The sequence below is a fragment of the Protomyctophum parallelum genome, assembly GCF_964188405.1.
Source record: "Protomyctophum parallelum genome assembly, chromosome: 15".
NCBI lineage: Eukaryota > Metazoa > Chordata > Actinopteri > Myctophiformes > Myctophidae > Protomyctophum > Protomyctophum parallelum.
In genome coordinates this window covers 11,555,920-11,572,873 of record NC_139710.1, presented here as the reverse complement: position 1 = coordinate 11,572,873, position 16,954 = coordinate 11,555,920, and the positions used below count along the sequence as shown (strand labels likewise).

The following is a 16,954-nucleotide window of genomic DNA, read 5'->3' as shown; positions in this document are numbered from 1 at the left end:
GTATCCCATGCCTTTTAATGTTACATCATGTTATAATCATTGTAATGAATGGAAGCAGAGCCTAATAATAACAGTGATGCATTCCCTTTGTGACAATCAATAATGATTGTCACAAAGGAAATGCATCACTGTATAATGTATATCATAGGTTAATACATCATTGGTCTTATATCAAAAGATAATTTGGTGGTTTTCTACAATTACTACTACATTTCGTTGGAGCCATTGTGTACCACTTAGCTTGTCTCAGCATTTACAGTAGGTAATTATTCCTATAATGCTCTGACTCATAGAGATGACCTCTCACTCCAACACTCCTTATATGCTATAAAATCAATTGAGTTATTTTGGTGTAATTTATTTTCCTGAACGCCCACCATACCATGTCAGCAAGTGTTGACCTTCAATGTAAAGAAACATGCATACACCATGGATGTATATGTATGTATGTATGTATGAGCGGTTGGAGGGGGTATTTTCATCCTTTTCCCCAAGCTCAAAACTGCTCTGACAAATGCTAGCTGTGTTGTCGATTACACACAGGTTACAGTCGGTGAATTTAAACAGCTCATCATACTGATGACAGTAATATTATAATTACATGAGTGGCACAAATCATATAAAACAAATGTTAAAATCTTCAATGATACTGATGTGTTGACATGGTTACATTGTTGGCATGGTGTATAGTGAACCACACTTCATGAGCAAAAATACATGTAAGCCGTTTGTATTTTTGATAGCTTTCAATGGCTTCCAAAACACCATAATGAAAGCAATTAGTGACGAAGAAAATGAGTGTAAACTTAATTTTTCATGTGCTCTGCATTTAATAGAGAGAGCTCTTTGAAAAAGGAGTTGGACAAGGAGCAACAGTCTACGCATAAAAAGAGTGCCTTAATATCAGAGAAGAACCAGGAGTTGGAGACTCTAACAAATAAGGTGAGAATAGGATATGCACTGGCACTCTTTTATTAGCCTACTGATTCCTACGAAGTTTCAGATTCACTCCTTCAGCAGGCATAACACCTACTGTAATATAAATTGTCACCATTGACCTGCTTTCTTTTTCTTCATGTACAGCTGTCTGTGTTGCGTGAAGACCGTGCCACAGTTAAGACACTGCAGTGTGCCACAGGTAACACTGTTTAACTCAGGCCTACAAAGATTTCAAATAGTTTTAATGCACCTTTTGCAATTAAATTATTTTAACTAAGAATAACTGAGACAGCAAGTTTGCTATTTGAGCGTTCATGGTAATCTTTAAATGTACTGAATGACAATACTTCCAGGTGATGCAGTCTTGGACCAGTTGAGGGAAGACAAGGAGACGGCAGAGAGTCAGGTATACATTCCATAATGATGGCTATTGACCAAATCATAATCCTGTACTACATGTAGGTGCAGACCAATGTGTATGATATAGTTTATAAAGGCAATTTTTCATATAGATCTTCATGTGAAAACCTGTACCTTTTTCCCATAAGATTTACCATTTATCAATCTCACTTAATATATCTATGCTGTCGGGAAGAAACCAGAAAATGAAAAGTGTATGTGTATATATATATATATAATTTATTTCAGGAAATGAACAAAACTTTATATTTAGAAAACAAAGCAATAATGCCTCATCAAAGTTGGTCTTGTGACTTTATATATTTATATATTTTTTTTTAAAACAAAGAAGAAAAATCTTTTGTCTGTCCTGATGAAGGTCGAATAGACCAAAACGTTGAATAAAGAGCAACATTTGTGGCATGTTTCTGACAGTGTGCGGGACCCTTCTTTGTTTTTCAAATAACCTTTTTTAAGTATGCTTTATTGCCCTACGCACCTGTCACTAGCCTTCTGAGGTGTGCATCGGCCTTTTGCTAAAAAGTTACTTTATATATTGTCAATTACTTGCATGTTAGGAGGAAAGGTGATGGAGTTGGATTTTTTAGCAGACAGTTTGAGGCTCCAATGGAGTTAAGAGGTTTTGCCCAAAGCACTTTTTACTACTTTTCATTGGTTCAATATTGTTTTAACCAACCAACACAGACATAAAGTGTGTTCAATAGCATTGATTTATGCAAAGAATTATCGAAATTGGAGTTGGGTGGTTTCCTTCCGACAGCATCGAAAATATCCATGTTTTGGGCAGCGGTATGGAAAGAGTTTTTATGAACACTTTTTATCAGTATTGTGGCATTGGACCATACTGTATGTCTTATGATGTTGTCTGCCATGTAGTGTCTTAATTACATTTGAAGTCACTGTAGATCTTCATATAAAAGACAAAAAAAAAGGTATAATTAGAAGATGAAATGTTTACCTACACAACATTACCAGCTTCCTTCATTTTCTTTAAGGAATAATTTATTGGACATGTCAAATTAGGTGCTACAGTATTATGATAGGTTAGCTGAAGCTCTTCATTGACTTCTCCAGCTTCTGTTTTGGTTAATTGGTTAGTATTTTCTGTTAGTGATGGCATGCTATGCTGTCTACCATCTAATTCAAATCTCAATTTTGTCTTTTCCCTTTCCTTTTTTTTAATCCTTAAATCCCCTTTTCTCCTCCTCCTCCCCTGTCTCTGATGTTTATCCCACCATCAGGCAGCGGTTTGTTACTGTTTTTCATCAGCTTCACATGTGCATGTTTGTCTGTCTGTTGATATCACAGTGGCTCTTGTTTTGCACTCTCACATTCTGAAGATGATGTGTAAGATTCACTATGTTGGTGGCTAAAACCATTGGCTGTCTTTCAAAGGCAAATCAGGCTCTACCATGGGTGTCGGAACTGGAAGTCAAAATTGTCCCATCCTCATAATGGCTCAGACGGCCATACAATATGTAGCTTTAGAAATGTATGAGATTGTTGAGGCACTTAATCTGTCAGGGAACAATATTACACACAAAGCTCATGTGGTGATGTATAGGTTTGCCTTATAGGGACCATACACTGTATAATGTTGGCCGTCGTAGTTATGTTTCAGACTTCTACATTGTGTCAAAAACACGTCTCTAAAGTTTCTCGACTACAATTCTCAGCTAATGATGACCTAACGAATACATCTCCCAGTACACATGCGTCCGCCTCCTGGCGCCACTGGCGCACAACTCTCCTTTAAACTGGCCTACCAGCATGCACACTTAAGCCTCTCCAATTTATCCAGAATGCTGCAGCTCGCTTGGTCCTCAACCAAAAATTCTCACGACTCCCCCCTTTCTCTGCTCCCTCCATTGGCTCCCTTGGTCTTAAACCAAACATTCTCACGTCTCCCCCTTTCTCTGCTCCCTCCATTGGCTCCCTTGGTCTTAAACCAAAAGTTCTCACGTCTCCACCCCCCCCCCCCCCCCCCTCTCTGCTCCCTCCATTGGCTCTCAGTCGCTGCCTGCACAGAGTACAAAACTCTGATGCTGGCCTTCAAAGCAACCAAAGGTATGGCTCCCTTATATCTTGCAAGTCTGATCGGACCCTACAAAAGCCCAGCTCAGATCAGCCAACTCAGGGAAGGTGGAAGTACATTCACCAAAAATGCTAGGACAACGGCTCCACACGTCCCAAACTCTTCTCCCTTCTGGCTCTAAAACTATGGAATGCACTTCTCATTGCAATCAGAACAGCAGACTGACTCCAAATCTTCCGCCGTAGTCTTCCACCTGTTCAGACTCCATCTTAACCCGTAGCACTTGCCCTAGCCTCGACGACCTTACAGAGGCGTATGCAAAGGCTCAACTATTTGTATGTATTTGATGTATTACCATGTTTTGTTCTTGCTTGCTGTAAATCGCTCGGGATTAAGAGTGTCTGCTTAAATGCCTAAATTGTAAATTGCACATAACATCGCCGCATTGGATTTTTTCTTTCTGAAGGACGGTAGCATTGTCAGTTCTTGGTTGCGTTGTTACAAATGTCTCTGTAATGACAGTGACACTAACATGATTTCCTACTGTAGCTTCCAACACTACCCCAGGTACCACTGCAGAATTTGTTCAGTGTTCGCCAAACACAGACATTGTGACATGTAATGAATAAATAAGATGACCAACATTGTACAGTGTGAGTGTGCAAACACCTTAAGGGGTTTAGTTTTTATTTAAGGCGTCTAGGCAGTGTTGTGGTTTTCTGTAGTCCTTGTAATGGGATAGGTTAACTTCCAATTTATGCCCAAAATAATTACTGGTAGCTGGGATTACATACATGCATTGGACATCGGATCTATCTATTCAATCTATTAAGAAAAAACTTAAGTGATAGTTTTCATTATCTAATGGGTAATTAGTCAAAATTACTTAAGAACTTTTAGTTTTTTTGTCATTTGCAGATTGCTTTCTTGAATACAGTCATCGTTGACCTACAGCGGAAGAATGAGGAACTCAAGGGCAAGCTAGAGACATTGGCGGCAGCGGCTCTGAACGGGAATAATGGCAACGAGCTGGATAACTATGGGTGAGCCTACAGTGCTACAGCTAATAATGAATTGGCAGACGCATTTAACCCATTCTGACCTGAGATCAGATTCATACGAGGTTTCCACTGGACACACACTGGTCTGATGAACCCATTCTGACCTGAGATCAGATTCTAGAAATGTCAGTCGCTCTTTGATTTTTCAAAAATAGCAGACCTACAAGCTCGTATCGCGCCACTCGGTGGCGCGATATGAGCTTGTAGATCTGCTATTTTTAAATAGCTAAAGCATAACATGATGCCGACACCAAAATGGGTGCCCGGTCAGAATGGGTTAAACCATCAGACATTTATATGAAATGGCAATATTTTCATTGATGCTGCATTTACATCACTTTGTAGTTTTACTGACAGTGGTTCTCAACCAGTTGGTCCCCAGCTAAATTATGGAAAGTTGGTAACCAAATCGACACTTAAAGATCTTTAACTCATGAGTGTAAAATGAAACCAAATGGGCACTTAACTGGTCCATTTGGTTTCATTTTACCCTCTCGAGTAATTATTGTGTTAAACATCGGCATTACTGGCTTAAATATAGATATTTTAGGAATGTTTTACAAAGTATATGTTAAACATGAACAAACACAACACATTTAGTACAGGAACTGCATCAAAAAAGAAGCTCCGGGGTGCCAGAGTTGTCTGATCGCTTTTACTTTGAAAGCCATGAACCGGAAACACTTTCCTAAAAAAGTTGACTTTACAAAGAGACCTCAGATCCCCGATCATCTTAATATATTTTTTCAAAAAGCGTTCATATTTTGCGGGAGAGACGGATGAGGAGCAGAAATGAAGCGCCAGCATATCGATCCATTCATCACCACGGAGAGCGCCCTGGATTAGGAGATACGAGTCATTCTTTCCGCCGCGCTAACATGGGAATCAATGACAAGCTAATAGTTGCACTGAGCGTTGGCATACGGCAAGCGAAAAGGCAAAAAAAAAATAGGAAAGATTCTGAATATGCTTATCTCGCCCCGCGTCGCTGGGACGTCGCTAGGACGTCCTCACACGTCAATGGTACTAATATTTCGGGATCCTTATGACATTTCCAGACGTCCTACGTACAGAATGTGTTTTAACAGACAGTTGTAAATCATGAACTGTCGGCACTTTACTATAGGGCACTTAATAACATGTACTAAGGGTTTATAGATATTTTAGGAATGTTTTACAAAGTATATGTTAAACATGAACAAACACATTTCCCAAATATACAAATAGCTTGTATATATTATATAACATCAGTTACAAATTATTTAATCATTTACAGATGTATTATACATGGCTTATTCATGAATAGTTTTACTACTTACTAATATCTTATAAATTATTTGTAAATTTGTTATAAAGGTTTTAGTAATAATTTCAAAATGTAAACAAACAGGTTAATGATTTTTTAATAGTCTACAAACTGCTTATAAACGTTTATAAATGCTTTATAATGGGGTCATTACAAATTATTTAATAATCATTTACAGATGTATATAAATGGCTTATTAATGAATAGTTTACTACTTACTAATACCTTATAAATGATTTGTAACCATAGTTATAACGGTTTTAGTAATCAATTACGAATGTCAACAAACAGGTTGTTAATGATTTGTTAATAGTCTACAAACTGCTTATAAACGTTTATAAATGCTTTATAACGGGTCATTATTGTAAAGTGCTACGTGGTCCGTGGGTCAAATGCTGAATAAATAATGGACCTTGATATGAAACGGGTTGAAAACGGCTGACATAAACGACTTCTATTTGCAGTTCAAACAAAGAGCCAGTCAAGAAGAAAGCACCACCGAGACTGTTCTGTGACATCTGCGACTGCTTTGACCTCCACGATACCGAGGACTGCCCCACACAGATGCAGATGCCAGACTCTCCACCACATACCGCGTACCATGGCAGTAAAGGTGAAGAACGGCCATACTGCGATATCTGTGAGGCCTTTGGCCACTGGACCGAATCCTGTAATGACGACCAGACCTTCTGAAACCTTCCCAGGAACATTTTTGGCACAATCAAGATATTTGCACATTAATTGGAATATATGCAGTGCCCATGGGCGTGTTGGTAATGTGTGCGTCTGTGTGCTTGTTTTTGCCAAGCATCTTTAATGTCGAAGCCAGCCCTTAAGCGCTCTTATGGGAGAACTGTCTCCTTGAAGTCAGTACCCAAGAATTTACATAGTGCAGATAATTAAAATATAGATGTATTGTAATTAAATGGGTGACATTGGTTTTTATGGGGGGGGGGGGGGGGGGGGCATGGGAAATTGTTGCTATGTTCAGTAGTGTTGGTGAGAAGATACTTTAGGTAAAGAAAGGTCTCCCACACATCTGTTAACTTATAAGTATCCTAACGGTTTGCACATGTCAAGGGGTGACAGATGTAATGTAATATCACAAAAGGTGTTTATTTGAAACTGTAAATGACGTGATTATTAAAAAGGTGTCAGTTTGCGCAACCAATTCAATAATGTTTGTATTTATATTCCACAAATGCTAACATTACCATTTTACTAACATTGCTGTCGTGCAGAAACCTTGTATCTCCATATTTAAACGTCGTAAATGAATGGCCTACTTCGTACAAGAGAAGCTATTTTGAAAAAAGTGTTTTTTTTTTTTAATTATAAATCTTTAACCAATAAAGTATTACTAAATAACTTATTGGATCTATTGTTCCCCATATACTGAAAAGTATTTTCTGACCTAGTTTTGGACCTACAAGGTTTCCACCTGACAGCCATGGAATTGAACGCAAAATGAAAATATGAATGAAATCATGACTTTCACTCTGCTACATTTCAAATGGAGATATTGTACACAACACACATTGTGAGCTTGTAGATCAGCTATTTTCATTCATTTTCCCAGCATTTTATTTTCATTTTGGGTGAAATGTTGATGGAATTCAAACTTTTGAATACTTGAGTATTTGCTGGAATATTGTCCACCACTGCAACTGCCTCAGGTTTGTAACAAAAGGTGAGACGGGGCACAAAATGTGCTGTACAAACAAGTTATTGTGTATCTCATTACTTCCAGTATAGGAGACAGGGTAATGCTTAATTTATACTCCCCATTGCACAATGGGGAGTATATATAAAAACTTGCTGAAAAGCTGTGTGTGTGACTTTGTTCACTTAGACGGGGTCTGACACAAATTTTGAGCTGATTCAATTTATCCCCCGGGCCATCCAGGTTAAAATGATGGGTAGGAGAGGAAAGTTACATAGTGCTGCTTTAAGTAATAATACTGAAAGAGCACATTATTGTGGCAAAAGTTGATGGGCTCCAGATGCTGACTGCCATTTCTCTAGCTGCACTGTGAACTCCACACTTAATGTTTCATGTTGGACGGGAGCAGCAGAGTCCTCTATGTGGACATCAGCATCACTTTCCTTTAGTCCTTTGCCTTTACCTATACAGGAAAGTGAGAGGAGGAGGTTGTGTTGTTTCAACTGAGACAAACATTGTATGAGAAAATATCAAAGGTTATATGGACTATGGATTTGTCCATTTCTTTGTACAACAAAGTTTGAAATTCTAACTAATGTATTTTGAAAACCGAGTGTTTTTCCATAGAATACCCTGATCTTTTATGTCAACAGACAAGACAAAGTCTTGGTTAGTGGTGGACAATAAAGTACAAAGTATGATACTGCATTTGAGTATCTGAACTTGAATATTTGGATTTTTGGATACTTGTGACTTTCACGCCACTATATTTCAAAGACAAATATTCATATTTTAGGGGGACATTTAACATTTTGAATACAGCAATGCAAAAACTTACTCTTACTCAAAGTATCTTACTCCAAAGATACTTTGACAAGTTTGACTCAAATACTGGAGTTGAGTACTTTGGTTCACCACTGTGTAAAAGCTATCTGTGATCCCAGAAAGTTCCAAGTTTGATTGTTTTGACTAGACATACAGGATGTCTTTGTTCCTCTAAGATTAACTTAAAGTAAAGAAAAACAAATTATGACAGGTCCCAAACTGATGAGATGGTGATGGATTACAAATTTGAAGATGTGTTATGGTGTGAACTTAGTGCATGCATAAAGGATCTTGGGTTTATGCTCACCTTTGGAAACTGCTGTATTCTTCTGTCCAACGGTGCTGTCTCTACCTGACTTGGATTTCTTGTCTTTTTTGTCATCTTTGATTCTCTTTGCTGAATCCTAAAATAACATTTTTTAAATCAACTTGTCCAAGTCTGTTTTGGGGTTTGTTAACTTGCTTTATATCTAGACCTTATAATTGTAATGATTTAAAAATGACAAAGTGACATGTTTTGGCATTGTACTCCAAATGTACAGAATGTGTACAAATGACCTACCTTTTCCACTGGTTCCATAGCCCTCATGCTGGGCTCTGTGACCAGGACACCCACAATGTCAACTTTATGACTTTGTTTGACCAGGTCCTGGAGAGGCACATGGACAGACCTGATGACTGTTCTGATGGGCGTGTCCTGGACCATGTCAATTACACACTTCTTCTTTCTGTCTTTGGAGCTAGCTTTGAGTGGAGCCTGCAAGGGCACAATCATCTGATCAAATAATTTCCACACTAACATGATAGATGTAGGCCTATGTGACAAATAAAGTAAAAACTGTCCAACATCGTATCCTCTAAGGTCGGAACGGCAATATCACTACCCCCACTGTGGAACGTTTTGCCAGTTCCTTCGATGGCCTTCTCCCACATACAGCCACCCATATCGCACTACTGCCCAGGGCCCCCACCACATCTCATCATATCTCCATGTGCAGTTCTTTGGTCAAATGACACTCAAGTCTTTGGGAACATTTCGCTACGAGTTAACACTGACATTTGCTATCCAGAAAACAACATTCATATGCTTTGCACGATTACTATGAAAAGCACCCCATTTCAGGTGTCTTGTGCCCAATTCTTGTGCCCAGTGTTCTTTTTAGGGTCAAACACCTGTAGCTGTATTGATGCCCCTATCAATGTAATACCGGCCTTGTTGCATCTAGTCAGCTAGCCCACATCTTGCCAGTGACAACAGACCAGTCAGTTCACTGGTCAGCCTCTACTTGTAACCTGCCACCCAAACTGTTGCTACCTGCTGCTATATTCAGAATGTAAACCTCTGATCTATTTCTCATTATTTATTTAATGAATTCATATTTAATCCCCCCTCCCTTCCAAGGAAGATATAATAGTATAATAACCTCACTTCTTTCCCTTTTGTTGCTTTCTTGTCTTTCTGGCTTTGGGTGGGTTTGGTCAATGGGACTTCTGCAGGCCAAGAAAAGACCTACAATGTGAAAGATGAACATAATCATATAACAGTATATATTATATATGTATATAACATACAGTATATACATTTACTATGTACTATAACTATATAAATATATACAGTATATACATTTTTATATAGCATATTTAATAACCTACTGTTATATCTCCCTACTTCAATGTGTAATTTTTAATTTATGCTTTATTTCAATGCTTTATGCCTTACTTGTAGATTTGTTTTTATGTTTTATATCTTATGTCTTCATTTTTGATTTTGTGTGATGTGTGATCTTGGCAGCACTGCAAATGAGGGTGAACCTCAATGCTTTTTCGAGAATAAATAAAGGTTTCAATCAATATGTACACCATGCCCTATAAATGTTATCACAGCTCAAATCTAATATTATGCTGTACCTTTTCCTCCTCTATCCTGAGCCAAATCCCTTCGTTTAGGAATCTCTTCAAGGAACCAAGATCACTCGCAACGAAAGAACGTGCATGGAGGAAGTCCATGCCCTCTGTCCACGTAAGCTTTGATGTGCTATGTCTCAACACTATATGAAATAGAACCAGAGGATGCCATTGAGTAAATACAAAATGTAAACAAATAAGTACACACAACCAAAAAAGAATACATGGATGTTATGCAACATTGTAGCTTAATCTGCTCTAACCAAATTAGAGCAGATTAGGCTACGATGCTGCATGATGGTCAGTCTACTACTGTCTGGACATAAGTGTACATGATGGTCAGTCTACTACTGTCATGATGGTCAGTCTACTACTGTCTGGCCATAAGTGTACAGAACATGCAGTCTATAACTATAGAAAACTCACATTGAATCTCAATGCAAGTAATAACGATACAAAAATATTTCAAAATACGACTAATTTCTGTTCTCTTTTAGCATGCTATTACTAATTGAAAAGCAGCTAATATTGGGTGTCACTTGCCCATCTCTCTGCATCCCTGTCTATAAGCTTATTATTATTAACTGACATTAACACAATAAAAAATTAAAAGCAGAGAAATTAGATGGCCTCTGAAGAGTGCAGCATAAATAAAAAATAAGTAATTACCAGGTGGCACATGGGTAATTCCTCTAGATTCCATAATCAACGCTGGATTGTCAGTCTTTGATATTTGTTCATAATTCCTGCTTGATTTTTGGTAAATATCAGTGACATCATCTTCCTTTGTATGCAACGTTGCAACCTTATCTGCTTCAGAGTCACATTTGCCTGGCTATGAGAAAAAGATGATCATAAGAAAACAATATAGCAAAGGTTAGGATAACTCATTCAAATAACATTTAAATTTCCATCTAATCGTTAATATTTGATGTGACTCAGGACATTTCTCCTCACTTTCCGCTATAGGCTTTGACTTTCCACATCAACAAAATCAAGTTGAACATTGTCCCGCAATGTTTTAACTATCAATACAAAGGAACCCCTGTCATCACAGAAATACAATAGTGATCTCAAAGGTCAACCAGAGAACTCGTTTCGTGGGCAGGATATCACCTTATGTCAACAGCAGTGCTATGAGGACCTTGGCCGGTGCCCTCATCCAGTGCCACTTTGACTATGCGTGTACTTCATGGTACAGAGGTATCTCCAAGCTTTTGAAAACAAGGCTGCAGACCTCCCAAAACAAGCTTGTGAGGTTACTGCTAAAATTGAACCCCAGGTCTCATCTTTCCTCTGCCCACTTTAGTAGCCTGGGATGGCTAAGGGTGGAGGAGAGAGTATCTCAGCTCTCATTGTGTCTGGTCTTCAAGATCCTAGGTGCCTCTGTTCCAGAGTACCTGCTGGGCTACCTGCCCAGAGTGAGGGATGCTCACAGGTACTCAACCAGAGGAAGTCCTTATGATCTAGTTCCCCCCAGTTTCAGGACACTCATGGGAAAAAATGCTTTTTTCTACGCAGCCACTACTCTGTGGAATGCACTCCCTCCAGCCCTGAAATCCCTAAATTCTATTGCAATATTTAGGAAAGACCTGAAATCATGGCTCCATCTACACACTCACTGGTCATAGTTAGCTTCCGACCCTGGATAGCCCATCTACCATGCTCAGGACTATTCTCTCAGGGTACCTCTTGTCCTATGTATATAGCTCCCAGCCTTATATATAAGGATTATTTATTATATGTTCCATGGTTGTTTTTGTCTGTACAGTATGTATGGGTATAGTTTCATGTTTCAAAGTGGACCACAACGGAAACAAGCATAGGCTTTTTTGTGTCTACGTCCATTTGGCGTTTTAGAAAAATGATGTCAATTTCTGTAATTTTCTTAAACTGCCAATAAAGTATTCTATCTATCTATAATACAAAAGCACTTAAATAGTACAAGGCAAATGTGAGAAGGGTTACCGTGTCAGCAAATGGTTGGTTACTCAGGAACTCGTATGTAACACAATAGCTGTAAGAGATGACAGGGTATTCTGGGGTGTTCTCATCCACAGATAAATGGGGGTCTGGGATTCCTCTGATCCTACCCACTCTTACTGTCGCTACAGCCTGGTCCACAATCAACTCTGTTGACAGGTCAAAGGTCAAATCCTGCTCCACCTTAGTGTTAACTGAATTTATAAATGAATTGATGTACAGTATAGATCGATCAATCAAAGAGGAGTGACAAGAAAGTCTGGTCTTAAAGTTGAAAATTTGAATTTTCTTTCTTTCTTTCTTTGTGGTTGTATCATTGTATGGATGCTGTGACAAAGCTATGATGAGGATATGAAAATAGCTATTGCTAAATAAGGAAAACCAGTTAGTGAATGCATAGACCAAATCATGATCTAATGGGTTCAAATCATCCTCATGTTCTTCTTGTCGCATACCAAAACAATATACTGTTTTAAATCAAAATAAATTACGAATAATAATAATAATAATAATCTCTATTCTAATTGAGAGAGGGAGATTATGGGAATATCTCTGAATAGTTCTATTAAGTTTAATCTATTTGCTACTATTATTTTATACTTGGAAATGTAAGAAACATGCAATGCAGATTTGTCTTACTTCTCATTTTGGCAAGTCCTTTGAAATTATGCCGGTCTTCTGGGGTGATCAATGAAGCATCAAGGTAGAAAAGTGATGAGAGACTGTCTATGATGAATCCTGGGTAGGAAGGTGTCAGGGTAAGGGGGTTCCCTTCAAGCACCAGTGTTCTGAGGCAAGGTATTGTAGTTAAGGCATCCACCAGGGCTTGCTGTAGCTGAAACTCGCACCAACTTAAGTCCAGTGATACTAGCTTTGGCCTGAAATTAATATGGAAAATTATTTCAATTTGTTGATAAGAGGTAAAATAAGCATGTTTTGAGAGTGCATGTACAACCACGTACAACTGTGTCTTACAAGCATCAGTTCTGTAAACATCTGAGTATGGGTTAAATGTTTTAAACAGTTCCACAGGATTTATAACAATTTAAAATTTCTCTACTGTCGTGCAGTAGTTCCTTTCTTCACGCACAATCAGTGGCAGGGAGGAGACACAGGGGTTCACGCTGGTCCAGAGACAGAAGCAAGCACATTCCATCCCGATCACCAACCTTGACTATGCAGATTACATTGCCCTGGTCTCCGAGACCGGTAACATGTCATTTTTCCGACCTCCCCTTAGTACGACCAACATAGGTCACATAGGTCGCTAACCCTAACCTCAGTCTCAATTGGCCAATTAGTTTGCTAACCCTAACCTCAGTCTTAACACAATTGGCGTGTGTTGGCGAGAATTTTGTCCCTTGTTTGTACCGAATCTGGGTTGTACATGGTTCGTTGCACTCCCTCTGGTGTTGTGGGTGTGGACTTCGTTAATATATATATATATATATTTTTTTTTTTTTTTTTTGCGGCTTACGCCTTTATTGATTTTTTTAAGGGATAGAAAGTAGGCTGACAGGAAACGGGAGAGAGATGGGGGGATGACATGCGGTAAAGGCCGTGTCGGGTCCGGGAGTCGAACCCGCGGCACACCGCGACTGGATCACCAGTCCGGTGCCCAGACCGTTACGCTACGGCCTGGGCCAACTTCGTTAATATTAAGGAAGTATCTAGAGAGGTACATGGGTATCTTGGTGGTGTATCGAATCTTGTGGACGAGACCCATTGCAAGATGCTGTACTCTGTCGTTGACCCTAAGCCATTCCAGCCTGTCAAAGTGGGCAGGGGTGAGGTGGGTTCGGGGGGTGAGTCCAAGTAGTAGCCTGACCAGTTTGTTTTGGGAAGTCTGGAGCCTAGTTTTAAGGGCCTTTGAGGTGCTGTGGTACCAGGAGGTGCATGCATAGTCAAATAAACCTTGTACGAGGGCTCCTGTTAAGGTCTTCAAGGTGTTTTTGTTGACCAGTGAGGAGATCCTGTAAAGGAATCTTGTTCTTTGGTTGATTTTTTTTTATTACGTTGGTGGCCATTTTATCACCGGAAAGATTAGCCTCCAGGATGGAACCTAGGTAGGTAATTTCATCTTTACGTGTGATAACATTGTCACCCACTCTAACCAAGAAGCCATTTGCCTTGCGGAGTCAACATAAGGCACAGCTCTGAGCAGAAAGAGGCGCACCACCAACATAGATATACTGCGACGTCACATGCGGCATGACAGCAGAGCTATACTGTATCAACACTGCAGAGCTGTCAACCCTGATGCTGGATTGAAGGGAGTGGAGGGCAGCAATTCAGGAGTTGGTGTCAGCTAGTGCTAGTGGACATTATTGTATTGCATCATCCAGTGTTCGCTGCACCCCCTCTTATTTCAGTTACCGGGAACACACTTCATATGTGGCAACAGTGGCATGAGTATTCAAATGAATATACAATTTAAATGCGTGCATGCGACGTGCGTGTGTGTGTGTGTGTGTGTGTGTGATAGTGTGTGTGTGATAGCAACCATAGAGCTTGTGCCATATAGAGCTTGGATTGCCGGCCTGTACACACCAGTGGCTCAGGAGGTTGAGTGAGTGGCTGTTTGGAATCAGAAGGATCCTCGTTCGTCACCTAGTTCGTCACCTCCTGGCTGCATGAAAGTGTCGTTGAGCGAGAACTACTCCTGATGAGCAGGTGACTTGCATGGTTTCCTCCACCGTTGGGGAGTGAATGTGTGTGAATGAAATGCACAGTGTAATGCACTGTTGAATTTGCCTTCATGTCTTTGTCTGTGACGACTAACCAGAATGCTCCTGTAAGGTAGCGGATATCTTCCTGGGAACCCAGTCTGTTTGAACCCAGCCCCAGATGTTGCAATTCAGGACATTGGTAGTGAGATAGACCTTTAAGACTCGACAACTGGTTGGCATGAAGCTCCAAAACCTTTGAAGGAAAAACAACAACAATAAAGAATAGGATTGCAGGTGAATGAGATCAAGTGGAATTGAGGTACTAAAAGCTAACAAAAACAATAAGGACTTAATTTGTTACTTTAAATAAAATACATGCAAACACACACCATCCACCCAAACATGGAACTTGATGTCCACTTTCCATCATTTTTTCTCCATTTCACCCACCTCATTCTAGTAAACATGTTGAACTGTACTCACTCTCAAAGAGCAGGGGAGATGCTCAGCTTGGAGTTCTGAGATTTTGTTGGCACTTAGCACCAATTCCTCTAGGTTAGAGAACTTTAACAGGCCATCATCAATGATGAATACCTGTTACAAGAAACAACAATGGTTAAATACAAAGGTGGGAAATATTAAGTGAGTTTCAGTGATATATGAGCATACAGTATTCCCAATGTGTGGACTCTATTCTGTCACTGGTGTTCGCTTCTGCCCAGAACCTGACATATACATTTCTCGGGATGTGCATGATTTTATGTAATTAAATAAGACCACATCAGTAACATATACAATAAAGGGGGGGGGAAGGGGGCAAGTTTGAAATCTTGAGGGACATGCCTGTTTGAGGAACATGGCATGAGCTATATGGCTGAGTCTCTGAGACATTTGTAGAGAATATTGTCATGGCCAGTGGCCTTGTTGGGTTGCAGGGCAGAGTGGGAGGGCATTTTGTTAACCAGCGTTGTTGCTATATTTGTTTAAGTAGTTGGTCACATCAAGCTTGTCAGTGATGAGAGTGTCGTTCGATTTGATGTTTGTAAATCTGTTTTTTTCTGACCGCAGCGGTGCAGCCTAGTTGGTTGTTGAGTAGCTTAATTCCAGAGCTCCCAAGGATTGTTTTTGTTTTCCTCTGCTTTATCATTAATTAAGTTTCTTTTTGCAGATTTGGTCATGGCAGTTACAATGTTTCTTTGCTTGTTTCGTTGGGTTTTTGGTATACTCACACCCTTGTCTACAATGCGTAGGGTACGAAAATAGTTGTAAATGAAGTTGTCATGAAGACATTCACATCTTTGTACAGACAGCTGTCTCAAGCCGGGAACTTGAGGGCTCCATGATCCTTTAAGTTGCCATGGGGAGTGGGGGCAGGTCAGTAAATCAATGAGGGCCTCTTGGCCCTCTTTATCTGCTCCCTCCCGGCTCTCATCTTGCTCTGTGTAGCCCCAGCTCTGTTCTTCAAATAAGCTACTGTTGGCCTTCTGTGAACAAAGCCACAAAAATGTTTACTATCACTAAATTGAATTTCATTCTGATCCAATGGATACACATTTTACACAGAGTCTTTTATTAGTTCTAATGTGGAAAATGTCACAAAATGTAATTGACTCACCCAACTGCCATGTCCACAAGGAAAGTCCTTCAGGCAGAGGCTGTGAATCAGCTTTTCCAACACAGAAGAAAGCAAATGAGAATCCATTTGCATGCTTCCGAGTTGGAGACAGATCGGTTATTCCGACTTGTCCCCTTATCGCACAAATGCAGCCAGAAACACAGTATACGTAACGTCTATATCTATTTAATTTAGAAAGTCTCTACAGAGTTGTTCAGTCAAAAGGGCCTCGTTGGCTGTTTACATTATTGGCTATAGGTTGCCTGGCAACTTTAGAGAAAACAAACACCAGGAACATTACACCATTTGCCCCCTTCTTTGAGATCAGTCTTTGGAAAACAGACAACTTTAACTAACCAAAATCATATCAACTGAGCATCATTCTAGACATGGGCAATCAATTATAACAAATAACAAAGAAGTCCTGGAAAAAAAAATCTGATGTGAAAGAAACATTTACATAATAGCCTACCTTTCCACAATGAATCAGGAGCACCCTTTTCTAGTTGCAACTGAAAGCAGTTTATCTTGGA

The 16,954-nt window shown here is 39.6% G+C and overlaps 2 protein-coding genes across 5 annotated transcripts in view; one reads left to right on the top strand and one right to left on the bottom strand.

The window, feature by feature from the left end:
• clip1a (CAP-GLY domain containing linker protein 1a) overlaps nt 1-6,932 on the top strand; it is a 32,982-nt gene extending 26,050 nt beyond the window's left edge. For all 4 annotated transcript variants that reach the window (XM_083783274.1, XM_083783275.1, XM_083783272.1 and 1 more), the window contains 5 exons: nt 837-942; nt 1,084-1,138; nt 1,293-1,345; nt 4,313-4,437; nt 6,226-6,932. In XM_083783274.1, the coding sequence (XP_083639400.1) occupies nt 837-942; nt 1,084-1,138; nt 1,293-1,345; nt 4,313-4,437; nt 6,226-6,454 (568 nt within the window). In that variant the 3' untranslated portion in view covers nt 6,455-6,932. The remainder of the gene's footprint in view (nt 1-836; nt 943-1,083; nt 1,139-1,292; nt 1,346-4,312; nt 4,438-6,225) is intronic.
• An 803-nt stretch (nt 6,933-7,735) lies between these two features.
• LOC310871680 (leucine-rich repeat-containing protein 43-like) lies at nt 7,736-16,508 on the bottom strand (the record flags this gene model as incomplete). Its single annotated transcript, XM_083783320.1, has 11 exons — nt 7,736-7,887; nt 8,557-8,653; nt 8,812-9,006; nt 10,158-10,297; nt 10,824-10,989; nt 12,123-12,331; nt 12,777-13,015; nt 14,920-15,059; nt 15,290-15,400; nt 16,036-16,290; nt 16,422-16,508. The coding sequence occupies 11 exons, from the start codon at nt 16,506-16,508 to the stop codon at nt 7,736-7,738; spliced, it is 1,791 nt and encodes a 596-aa protein (XP_083639446.1).
• Nucleotides 16,509-16,954: the final 446 nt, after the last annotated feature.